Source organism: Neoarius graeffei, chromosome 7 (genome assembly GCF_027579695.1).
Source record: "Neoarius graeffei isolate fNeoGra1 chromosome 7, fNeoGra1.pri, whole genome shotgun sequence".
Lineage (NCBI taxonomy): Eukaryota > Metazoa > Chordata > Actinopteri > Siluriformes > Ariidae > Neoarius > Neoarius graeffei.
Window position 1 is genome coordinate 19,357,482 of NC_083575.1, and position 13,517 is coordinate 19,370,998.

The 13,517-nt window shown below is 39.9% G+C and overlaps 1 protein-coding gene across 3 annotated transcripts in view; it reads right to left on the reverse strand.

Moving 5' to 3' along the window:
- Positions 1-13,517, reverse strand: part of anapc1 (anaphase promoting complex subunit 1) — a 93,989-nt gene that overhangs the window by 55,967 nt on the left and 24,505 nt on the right. For all 3 annotated transcript variants that reach the window (XM_060925375.1, XM_060925376.1, XM_060925374.1), the window contains exons 15-16: positions 11,191-11,328; positions 1,938-1,998 (exon numbers count right to left, since the gene is read on the reverse strand). In XM_060925375.1, the coding sequence (XP_060781358.1) occupies positions 1,938-1,998; positions 11,191-11,328 (199 nt within the window). The remainder of the gene's footprint in view (positions 1-1,937; positions 1,999-11,190; positions 11,329-13,517) is intronic.

Genomic DNA, 13,517 nt, shown 5'->3' on the forward strand with positions numbered 1-13,517 from the left:
AAAGTCAACACAGCCATCTATCAGGAGATTTTAGAGCACTTCATGCTTCCATCTGCTGACAAGCTTTTTGGAGATGCTGATTTCCTTTTCCAGCAGGACTTAGCACCTACCCACAGTGCCAAAACTACTACAAAATGGTTTGTTGACCATGATATTACTGTGTTTGATTGGCCAGCCAACTTGCCTGACCTGAACCCCATAGAGAATCTATGTGGTATTGTGAAGAGGAAGATGAGAAACACCTGACCCAAAAATACAGATAGGCTGAATGCCACTATCAAAGCAACCTGGGCTTCAATAACACCTCAGCAGTGCCACAGACTGATCACCTCCATGCCACACTGCATTGATACAGTAATCCATGGTAAAGGAGCCCCAACCAAGTATTGAGTGTATAAATGAATATACTTTTCAGAAGTTGGACATTTCTGTATTGTAAATCCTTTTTTTAATTGATCTTAGGGAATATTCTAATAATTTGAGATACTGGATTTCTGATTTTCATGAGATATAAGCCATAATCATCAAAATTAAAACAAAAAAGGCTTTAAATATTTCACTTTACATGTAATGAATATAGAATATATGAAAGTTTACCTTTTTGAATTAAATTATGAAAAAAAAGGAACTTTTTCATGGTATTCTAATTTTTTGAGATGCACTAGTATATATATATAAATAAATTCCTTCAACTTATGATAGATGAAAATTTCTATGCCATGCTGTTCAGTATTTGTAATGCAACCATCAATTCTAAATAAAAATGAGGGGGTGAAATGTTTAAACAGAGCAGGTTCCAATCAGAGGAGGCAGCAGATTGAGAACAAAGCAGCTGAGGTATGATAAGAACAACAGAAGAAACATGCCGTGCTTGATTTGAGTAGGTGGAGAAAAACACAGGGGGGATGGTCATGAAAATAGATTAAACAGATGAGTGCAGGATGGAGGGTCTCTGCCAATAGTGGATTTATAGGGGACTGTTGGATGAACACAGCAGGCAGTGAGGAGCATGAGAAGGGGCCCATTGTATCCATGCTGAAGGTAGGAGTCTAATAGGATTAATTTTAACAGCAGGAAATATGGAAGATTTACCCTTGGTCAAATTCAGAAAAGTTTCATAAAATATGAAAAACTGCATTCTATATTGTGGGTTCAAGATATGCGCATTAACATTATTAATTATAAACAATCATAAACCTGGAAAGTGCCTGTTGCAAAGAGTAATATAAAAATAAACAATGGAACGACGTTGGACAAATCATTAGCCTGCAGAAAAGTTTGGATAATACCGAAAGTCAAACGGAGCATAACCAAAACACATTCATTATTTATCAGCCTAAAAAAACTGCATTAAATTCAACATTCAAGCATGGCGAATATAACACAACATGTTATCTGTGCACAAGAGGCAATTAAGCTCCTAATGAATCTGTCAGAATCTTAATTGGCAAACAAACTCCTAAAGGTCAAAACAAAGCTGGTTAAAATGTCACTTTATTAGAAATACGGAGTCCTTTCTTCTCAATCAAACGTCCTATTAAAAAAGGACAGACAGGTCATAATATGCCATAATTTTTGAGGAAGATAACATGAAGAGATCAGGTCATAACAAAAAGCCAATTATTGAAAGACTATACGAGACAACTAAGCTATAATAGACAACATAACTGAACAGCCTGTATGTTCTATGTTGGAGCAGAAAATCCTCTGCTTCTGGGGGATTTTCTAATTCTGTAGGAATTACAAAATATGCATCAAGGGCATCAGAACAACCGCATTTAAAAATTCATGCTCTAAGGCTAGGAAATGTGAGGGTATCCGTGATGATACGAAGTGATGTGATGTGATTGAGCACAAAATGCAGCACCAGGACACAATCTAATACATCAAAGTGCCTATGTGCGTGTGTGCGTGCGTGCGTGCGTATGTGTTCTAACCCAGCTCTGATGTAGCCACTTCAGGAATGGTGATCCTCAGCATTGAGCCATTGCTCAGTTCCTGAAACAGAAAAAGCAGGACAAATTATAACTATGTAGAAAAACAGGTGACAAAAGAAGTCAACAAAAACAGCCCAGTAACGACTGAATGGACCTAAAGCTAGGTTATGAGAGCTTTTCTAAAAACCCGTTCAAATGGCACGTCAGCCAAAATCTATTAAAGCTGGTTGTGACAGGTCTAAAAGTAAATTACTTGTGGCAGTAAAACATGCTTCAGCAATCCTGACAAATCAGGCCCTGCAGACAGAGCACAGAGCCAACCGAATTATGTCAACATGGTGACAGATTCCTGGTGCTCCAGGATGAACGTGCAAACATTTGCACAATTTTACTTATACAATGTCAGCCTGGACATTCTAAACCAAGAACAGTTATCGGCTTTGAGGAAGAATATCATTTAGGAATACCGTGGTGCTAGGGTTTCCAGAGTTCTGAAAATGCCACAGCCATCCATGACCCTGGGGTAGGAAACACAGCATTCCTCTCGGCACCAGAGTGATAATAGCTAATTGTGATCATATGTGCACTCATGTAATGGCTTCATGTCTCAGAGGAGGCATCTGGCCCTCCCTGCCCTAAAATGTGAACGTAACTGTACAAGTTATAAAACAGAGAACAAAACAAAAAGAAATGGCACAGTATGTCTGAACCTTTGCTTTCAGTAATGGACATGACCTCCTGAAACAGCAACCACTTCAAACAAAGGTTTTAGTATCGCACATCAGCTTGGACGGCAGCAGGTGAGCAGTGCCTCACAGCTGCAGAGTCTTGGATTAGATCTTCAAGCTCCAGTTACTGGTCAAGTCAAGTCTGTTTGTATAGCGCTTTTAACAATAGACATTGTCCCAAAGCAGCTTTACAGAATCTGAATGACCCAAGACATGAGACAATTTTATCTCTAATCTATCCCCAATGAGCAAGCCCGTGGTGACGGTGGCAAGGAAAAACTCCCTCAGACGACACGAGGAAGAAACCTCGAGAGGAATTAAAGCTGCTAGAGGCCTTGATGGGCCCTCGCACGTGTGGTTCCGCAACCCAGGACATTCCGCCACCCAACAAAACAGTCACATGTCATATATTCATCAAATGTTCAAAGGTGATGTGCATGTTGCAAATGTCATGACTGCTTGACGGATGAGAGATAGACAGACAAAGACAGTAAGTGTGTGTTTCTCTGTGGTGTAAAAATGTACATTTGTATATGTACAAAACTATACGTGTCTCCACCCTATCTCCATCTCACGCTGTAATCTTAAGTCATCTTAGTTTTCCTGTGTCCACAGTGTGTGTGTGTGTGTGTGTACATGCAGAGTTTTCATATGTCTGCAACAAAACGCACAATGATGGCAGTAATAACAATACATTATTCATTCATAAAGAAAATTGGTGTCCTTAAAGGTTGGATTTTTCCTCATTTTTCAATTAAGACATTATATTAAGATCAATTCCCAAAAGATGATTCTTTTAATTCCTCGTTTTAGTCAATTTTAGCAGGTGTATGTAAAGTTCTGGTTTCAACTGTAAATCCATCAATTTTTTTTTTTTTGCAATTTCCTACTTGGCCAGATGGTGGCGCTGTCCTAGGCATGTGGCTTACACATGGGAACATCACCCAATATTTTGTAAAGTTTTCGATCAATCAGTTAAGGCAATGCCAATATCTGGCACATTTTCTGCTTGGCCAGGTGGTGGCGCTATAACAGGAAGGTCCATTGAGTGTCTATATATCATCATAATCATAACATCTATTAAACTAAGAAGTTTCTGACCATACATTCAATGCACTGTGCCTTTCTGACACATTTCCTATACAGGTAGTTGTCGACTTACGACCTATGCGACTTACGACCGATCGACTTTACAACCGTCTGGTTATGACTGGCAAGTGTTTCCCAGCTGAGCGTACGACAGTTTCCGCCCCAGCTCCCGGCAGCGCCTCTCGCCGCATACAACAGTTTCCGCCCCAGCTCCCGGCAGCGCCTCTCGCCGCAAACAACAGTTTCCGCCCCAGCTCCAGGCACATGCGCAGTCTCTCTCGCGCTCCCTCGCGCACTGTCATACAGTTTCCGCCCCAGCTCCTGGTTTATGAAACGAGCAAATCCTCCCGCCAGCCCGAGCGCTGCAACAGCTGATGATGACGTAGACGACCCACAGCCAAGCACCAGTGATGCCAGCGGTCACTAAATTTTGTATTTTGCTATGTTTTACATTTGTATTTTGGTATGTTTCAAACTAAAATGTTTTCTATTTTTCACACCTGTATTTCGTATTTTTTGTTTTGCACATATTAAACGAATTGTACTGTACGCAGTGTAGTATGCAGTGTTTGACTTAAACCAAATAATGAGCCAAGGTAATGAAATAAGGAAAATGTTGATAAAATAAGACTTTAAGATGATTACAATATCATTACACATCACAATATACTTACGTTCATTTAACATAGGCCGACTTACGACCAGATCAGTTTACGACCGGTCAGTCGTAACCAAACGCAGTCGTAAGTCGACGACTACCTGTATATGTGGCAAGATACTAAAATCATAAGGCCATTTCAACATATTACAAGATATCAAAAATCCCTTCGCAATTTAACATCAGCAACATCTCGTCATCATGTATGCCAAATTTCTTTCACATGAATCTGATGAACCGTCTAGGAGGAGCATCTTAAAACTGATCATGTGTCAAAACACACATATTCAAAACGCTATTCTTTCCTTGGCCAGTTGGTGGCGCTATACCAGAAAGGCATATTGGGTGTCTACATGTTATCATAATCACGTTATCTACTAACCTGAGAAGTTTCAGACAAATCCTTAACTGTACTATGACTTTTTGACATATTTCCTGTTTATGTGGCAAGATATTAAAATTCATAATATTGCCATTTCAACATATTACAACATATCAAAAATCCCTTCGCAATTTAACATCAGCAACATCTTGGCAACATGTATACCATGTTTGACATGAATCTGATGAACCGTCTAGGAGGAGTATATTAAAATTTATGATGTGTCCAAACGCATATAAGCCCAATTACCTCACTTCCTGTTGGGCGTGGCTAATGCAATGTAGTTGTTCGTCTTGGGGAGCCCTACATACATACCGAATTTGGTGTGTGTAGCTGAAACTATATGCCGATCAGGGGACTCCATGACATTAGGGGGTGCTATGGAGTTCCTGAGCCACGCCCGGGGCCAAATCTCTGTGGCTGAGTAGCGGTTACAATGACTGATGTGTGTACCGAATTTTGTTCGTTTTGAACCATGGGAACCAGCTCAAAAAAGGCCAAACGAGGCAGGAAAAAAGGGAATAATAATAATCCTTCCAAATACAATAGGGCTTCGCACCAACCGGCGCGCAAGGCCGATGCGGCCCCGCACACCTCGGTGCTCGGGCCCTAACCAGACCCAAAAGGGAACCAATCCTCACTTGGACAACAACAGACAACATGACGATAACATTAACAGTTTTAACATGAAGTCAGTTTCGTTGATGTTATAACTTCATTAATGCACTGCAAAAAATAAAAATCTTAGGAAGTTTATTTGTCTATTTTCAAGTCAAAACATCTAGCCACCCTTATTATAAGACAATTGCCCAACAAGCAAAACCTCATTTAGCTAGAAAGGCTAGTTTTTAGACAGTCCATCCTGAAAATCTTGTATAGACAAAATGTCTTGAAAAAGTCTTATTTGGAGCACCTTTGAAAATAAAACAAGTTTTTTTTAAAACAAGTAAGTACATTTTGGACATTTGACAAATGCGATTCATCTTGTTTCAAGAAAAAAAAAAGTATGCTTGTTTTGGGAATAAATGAACTTTACTGAAATCTTTGAATCTTGCCCCCAAAATGCACTGTTGCTTTGGCATTGTGTAAGCACTGTAAGTCAAAATGCATAGACTTTTTTTTTTGTGCCAGATCTTGTAAATCCCTCTTACACTGCACTGTTGCATTGGCGTTGTGTAAGCACCAAGTCAAAATGCGTAGACTTTTTTTTTATTTTTTTGGTGCCTGAGGTCCTGGGGAAGTGGAATCTTAAAGGCGTCACGCAGTGGCGATAAAAGTCGCATTATTCTGCACCAGAATGCTTTCGAGATTCGAAATAAATTGACCGTCGATTTTTCAAAAGCTTCCCGCGGTTGTAATCGGTCCTTATTTGGTCATGCCCATCACTTGAAATTTCCCGCGTTCGCAGCGCCCCCTCTCGGTCAATGGAACAGCTGCGTGACATCATACCAGTAACCACTCGGTGCAGTTGCAATGGCGGACACACCAGAAAATAGGAGCGATGCTGAGGAAATTAGCTTTGATTTTACCGATACAGAAGAAGAAAATGGCCCACAAGTAGAGATTTTGACAGCTGAATGTCCTGGGGGTATCCAGCCTTACAGATTTGAACCTGAGCGCTCATCTTCAGAAGAATATGAGGACAGTTCTGACGACGACAGAAACGAAGACGAGAATGAAGAAGACCGGCGACTTGAAGACTTGTTTTGGTTGGTTTCTCTGACTAAATCACTACTTGTGTGTATTTTTAAAGACCATTTTCACTTGAATTAGAATGCTGTGTGATTAATCTATGATTATGTGTAATACTGATAGCTGTGGGGGTGAAAGTATAGCTAGAAAGATTGAATTCTAGCAACTTGAGAGCTTGCGACCTCGCGAAATGCAGTGGGCCTTCTGATACAGTAGACCCCTTGATATTCCAGTTTTCATCATTTTCCTTTTATTGCGGTTGATTTTAACTTGATATTCAGTATGTTATAGGCTGGGAGTATTGAGATTTGTATTGTATTGTTTAGTAAACGTACAATCGTCAGTAATAAGTGATAATTATTAGTTAAAGGCAGCTCTGTGGCATAAATCTTTCAATTAATCTTCTGTCATCCATTTGCTAAAATTATGTGCCACATATGTTATCAAGACAACCCTTCATGTGACAAAGAAAGATATGACAAATACATAAATGTATGAAAATCATTTTGTACAATTAATGATTGATACATAGAAACACTTAAAACGTGTTTTTAAAAAATATTTTTTTTCTATCAATACCTAGCCATGACCTTGAAATCAGATCCATTGATAACAACAGTCACAAATAGTGTTCACTGTTCATTGTTACAGCCAAACACAATACACCGATTAAGCATTTTGTATCACAGAATATTAATACATCATTTCATAGTGTTTTGAGTGTTCAAAACTATCCACAAACTGAATAAATCCACAAAATCCGCAATGTAAACAACTCTGGTAAACGCACGTTATACAGAAAACATGGCGACAGGCCAGCATCACCCAAGGGAGGTTACTGGTATGACGTCACACATAAGTTGACCTAGTTAACGGCTGGCTGCCTAAATCTGGCTGTGCGCGTCAACTTTAAATGCTTGTAGCGGGCACATCGTGACACTGAGATCGCGGGAAACCGAGGGGCTTGAATAACCCACCAAACCCGACATTTTGACACGATATAGCCTGATTGCTGAAATTACCGCACGACGCCTTTAAGAGATGTTTTAATGTTTGAATGTTGAAATGGGAAAAAAACTTGTTGCAATGCTACACGTGTCATCAACCTGATTCAAGATAGTCTCTGGTCTCATATCTAGAGTATTTTACTAATTACAGGTCACAAAAGGAGAATCTTTTAAGCTAGCAATGCTTAGTTGTAGAATTTAACAATCCTAATATTAGTATATTTATGTTAAATTCAGTTTTTACTGCTAAGACTTTGTCATGAATTTAAGTGAAATACCCTTAAAATGAAAAATAAAAATGACTTGAATGGCTAAATGTACAGTGGTGCTTGAAAGTTTGTGAACCCTTTAGAATTTTCTATATTTCTGCATAAATAGGACCTAAAACATCATCAGATTTTCACACAAGTCTTAAAATTAGATAAAGAGAACCCAGTTAAACAAATGAGACAAAAATATTATACTTGGTCATTTATTTATTGAGGAAAATGATCCAATATTACATATCTGTGAGTGGCAAAAGTATGTGAACCTTTGCTTTCAGTATCTGGTGTGACCCCCTTGTGCAGCAATAACTGCAACTAAATGTTTCCAGTAACTGTTGATCAGTCCTGCACACCAGCTTGGAGGAATTTTAGCCCATTCCTCCATACAGAACAGCTTCAACTCTGGGATATTGGTGGGTTTCCTCGCATGAACTGCTCGCTTCAGGTCCTTCCACAACATTTTGATTGGATTAAGGTCAGGACTTTGACTTGGCCATTCTTCTTTAACCATTCTTTGGTAGAACGACTTGTGTGCTTAGGGTCGTTATCTTGCTGCATGACCCACCTTCTCTTGAGATTCAGTTCATAGACACATGTCCTGACATTTTCCTTTAGAATTCGCTGGTATAATTCAGAATTCATTGTTCCATCAATGATGGCAAGCCGTCCTGGCCCAGATGCAGCAAAACAGACCCAAACCATGATACTACCACCATCATGTTTCACAGATGGGATAAGGTTCTTATGCTGGAATGCAGTGTTTTCCTTTCTCCAAAACTAACGCTTCTCATTTCAACCAAAAAAGTTCTATTTTGGTTTCATCCGTCCACAAAACATTTTTCCAGTAGCCTTCTGGCTTGTCCACATGATCTTTAGTAAACTGCAGATGAGCAGCAATGTTCTTTTTGAAGAGCAGTGGCTTTCTCCTTGCAACCCTGCCATGCACACCATTGTTGTTCAGTGTTCTCCTGATGGTGGACTCATGAACAGTAACATTAGCCAATGTGAGAGAGGCCTTCAGTTGCTTAGAAGTTACCCTGGGGTCCTTTGTGACCTCGTCGACTATTACACGCCGTGCTCTTGGAGTGATCTTTTTTGGTCGACCACTCCTGGGGAGGGTAACAATGGTCTTGAATTTCTTCCATTTGTACACAATCTGTCTGACTGTGGATTGGTGGAGTCCAAAGGTTTTGTAACCTTTTCCAGCCTGAAGAGCATCAACAATGCTTTTTCTGAGGTCCTCAGAAATCTCCTTTGTTCATACCATGATACACTTCCACAAACATGTGTTGTGAAGCTCAGACTTTGATAGATCCCTGTTCTTTAAATAAAACAGGGTGCCCACTCGCACCTGATTGTCATCCCATTGATTGAAAACACCTGACTCTAATTTCACCTTCAAATTAACTGCTAATCCTAGAGGTTCACATACTTTTGCCACTCACAGATATGTAATATTGGATCATTTTCCTCAAATAAATGACCAAGTATAATATTTTTGTCTTATTTGTTTCACTGGGTTCTCTTTATCTACTTTTAGGACTTGAGTGAAAATCTGATGATGTTTTAGGTCATATTTATGCAGAAATATAGAAAATTCTAAAGGGTTCACAAACTTTCAAGCACCACTGTAAGAAGTACGATCTTGTTATAAGAACTATTTTGATTATTTTGAGTTAATCAGATCTCGCATAATAAGTTCCCCAATCTTATTTTGGAATTATTTCATCTAAAAACAGGTTAGATTTTTCATCTTACTTTAAGAAATCTTACCAAGTCAAATTTGACTAGTTCCACTGGCAGATTTTTTTCACCTGATTCAAGCAAGTATGCTTTGTTTTAATCTTTTATTTCTTATTTTTGAAAGGCCATTTTTTGCAGTGTGGAAACTTGAGTGCAAAACTGTTCATGAGTTCAAAACTACTGGTGTGTGGACTTTTACACTGGTTTTATCCAAGTGTCTGGTTTCCTGTCAATTTTCCAAAAACATGCCAATAAGTGCAGTGTATACTCTAAATTATGCGTGTGATGCCCTGCAATAGACTTGCAACTTGTCCAGTGGATATTCCTGTCGTGCACAAAGCATTCATAGAATAAGCTCCAATCTCGGCTTGTTTCTTAGGAACTGTTTGAATTTAATATCAACGCTTCATAGACACTGATAGCTTTTTCTACAGGAACTTTAGTTTCATCACATTGTTACCGGATTAAGGCGTGCGCAAGAACACAAACTCTACACCATATGGACACCTGACCATTGAACATCCCGTTCCAAATCCATGGATATTAATACACAGTTGTTCTCTCTTTGCTGCTTCACTTGATTTTGGAGCATGGCTGTAAGGATTTGTGCCCATTCCGCCCCAAGAGCAGAAGGCAGCCTGTCATGAAATTAGTGTTCCAGTTCATGCCAAAGGTGTTTAGAGGGGTTGAGTCCAGGGTTCTGTGCAGGCCTCGAAACTCGAGTTCTTCCACTCCAGCCGTAGCAAAACATGTCTTCATGGATCTCGCTTTGTGCATTGCCATGCTGGAACAAGTCTGGACCTCTTAGTTCCACTGAAAGGAAACCTTAATGCGACAGCATACAAAGACATTCTAGTCAAGTGTGCGTTTCCCCAACTTTGTGGCAGCAGTTTGGGGAAGGCCCACATAGGAGTATTATGGCCAGGTGTCCACAGACCTTTCTATAAACCTTTGTGTACATAGTGTACACCATATAATAAACATCCTTTGTACATTAGTCATACTTATAGATGACAGAAGATTGTTTTTAATCCCACTACAGGTTACACAATCAAGACATCTTTGTAAACTAGTATTTTTAAAAAGTCAACAGTATATACAGTGCATCGTGTGTACAGAAAGTGCGATTTCTGTGGATTTCTATGGACATTAAGTTTCACTCACACACTAGTGGAAAAACGTTAGAGACGGCGCATAAAGCAAGCACAGGGCGACACATGGGCTGGCATTTTACATGCCTCTAACACAGCTGGTATGGACTGAACCACTTAGAAGCATAAGTGCTCACATATGTAGAAAAAATGCTTCAGAGATTCAGGCTTTCAAATTTAGGGGACTCAAAAGGGTACACAAATTTCAGAGCACCGATACGTAATATTAAAATAAAGTCCATACATCTGTCCATGCATGCTGTTACAATGCATCACTAGAAATTTGTTGTGGTAACTTGTTATTGCATCTGTTCTGTACTGTTTGGTTTTTGTACTCATTTTTATTGCCAGTGCCGCAAACTGAAAGTGGGAGGATGAGAATTAGCGACTCCCACATCTGACAATGTAAATGCTCAGCTCTCAACCCAGTTTTTAAAAAGGTTATCTGGTCCCCTGGCCTAATATCAGTGAAATAAAAGTGTGTGTGTGGGTGTGGGTGTGTGTGTGTGAGAGAGAGAGTACTGCTTGCTGGCTGACCAGTGTGAGCCGGTTGCTGACTGGGTCTCGCAGGGCCTGGATATGTGGCGTAACCTGCTGAAACGGAGAGTCCTCTAGCCACGATGACTCATGATGTTGAACTGTCCTCATCTCTGACACCGGGGAAGGCATATCAGTCTAAAGGCCGTGGTAAGAGATGGATGTGGGAGGTTTGGATAAAAGCATGGCACCTTACAACAGTTATAAGGCATCGGACACAACTGTGACAGAAATGTACAAGCAGTCGGAAAAGTCACAGTGAATGTAATTCGTGTAACGTAAAGTTATCCTTCATAGTGAGTGGTAGATTAAATCAATTTGCTCTAAAGCTCTTTTCCTGTCAGTTTATACTGATGAGCTTCTGTTTTGTGTTTTCTGTTTTTATCAATTGAATATAATCATCTTCCAAGTAGGGTTGGGCGGTATCCAAATTTTGATACCTTTAAACTGTCTCTGTGTTTTCCCGGGGTATACGGTATTACCGAGAAAAAAATAATATTTTGTTTCGGCCTACTGTGTAACGTGCGCCTATACCGGCGGACCTTGTCCAGACCTGCGCCTATGCCTCAAATGTACTATTTAAAAGCAGCATAGCGAATTATGTGCATTGTGGTATGGATTAAGCAGCAAAGCGAATTTTGTGCATTGATGAATGGATTAAGAGATATTTCAAAGCATCACGCAACTCTTCCTTCATCTTGAAAATAGCATTCAACTGTCGTTTACACATGTCTGCGTTAAAACGCCATTTGCAGCACTATTTCACCTACTCCATCAAAAAAAGTACACGATGAGCAGGATCATACCCTTTCAAGCATGGGAAATAAAAAAAAGAAAAGAAAATCAACCAACACCAAAGTCCGTTTAGACTGCGCGATAAACCATATTCTTCAGCGCAAATGAGGCGAATCTAATTCAAATGCATGATAGCTGCACAAGGCAAAATCATATGGGCCCACGTCATGCCATGGCGGGGAAATTAATAATCAAATGGCCTTACCTTGCTTAAAACGTTGTCTTGATCACATAACTCCTTACAATTATTCCACTTAAATCCATACGGTTTAACACACCCAACAAAGATAGCAAGCGCATTGCTGATTCCCACCAGAAACCTAACAGTTTACGCTACGATGTTTTCTTCCGTTTCTTCAGTAGATGACATTTCAAACGTTTATTACCCACATCCCAAATGTCATACGTTATATTATTTTACCTTGTTGTTACTCATGTAACCTACTCAAAACACAACTCATTAGAGAGATCTCGTGGAAGTGGAGTACCCCAGGCTATGGTGTGCCTTAGGGGACATATTAGATTTTTTTCGATTTTGCACGGTCATTTACATTATTGCTGGCTCTTCCTTTTCGTTTGGTTTGAAACCAAAATACTGCCACACTGCCGATGTTGTATTTTTTTTTTGCCACTAACTCGTTATCTTGACTTGCCATCTTTCAACCGCGGTCTCAGTCTCTTGCGAAGCTTTCTGTCAGACTCCAAATGTCACGCAGGGTTGCCATGGTAACGACAAACAACCCTGCACGCGATGAGAACTTCTTTAGGAAATTGATAGAATTAGTGAAAATACGATCACACAGTTATTCGGGATGATCTTCAATTTATTATTTTATATTATGACCTCATGTACTCCATATTTATTTAGATATTATATATTTTTTTTAAATGACGGTAATGAGACCGATACCGTTGGTACTTTTGGATACCTCGGGATACCTTCTTACCGTAATACCGCCCAACCCTACTTCCAAGTTAAGAAAAGAACAAAACTTTTCAATTCCATTGTTCAGACAGCCTTTCATTAATGAAGGTGCATTTGTTTGAACAGTAACTCTAAATTTAAACAGATCTTTCTGATCCAAACCTCAGACCTATGGAGTGAACATCAATTGCACTGATCATTGCACTATTAAAGGAGAACTGAAGTCATTTTTAAACTTGCTTTATTTCTTAATTAATCTCATCTCATCTCATTATCTCTAGCCACTTTATCCTGTTCTACAGGGTCGCAGGCAAGCTGGAGCCTATCCCAGCTGACTACGGGCGAAAGGCGGGGTACACCCTGGACAAGTCACCAGGTCATCACAGGGCTGACACATAGACACAGACAACCATTCACACTCACATTCACACCTACGGTCAATTTAGAGTCACCAGTTAACCTAACCTGCATGTCTTTGGACTGTGGGGGAAACCGGAGCACCCGGAGGAAACCCACGCGGACACGGGGAGAACATGCAAACTCCACACAGAAAGGCCCTCGTCGCCGGCCACGGGGCTCAAACCCGGACCTTCTTGCTGTGAGGCAA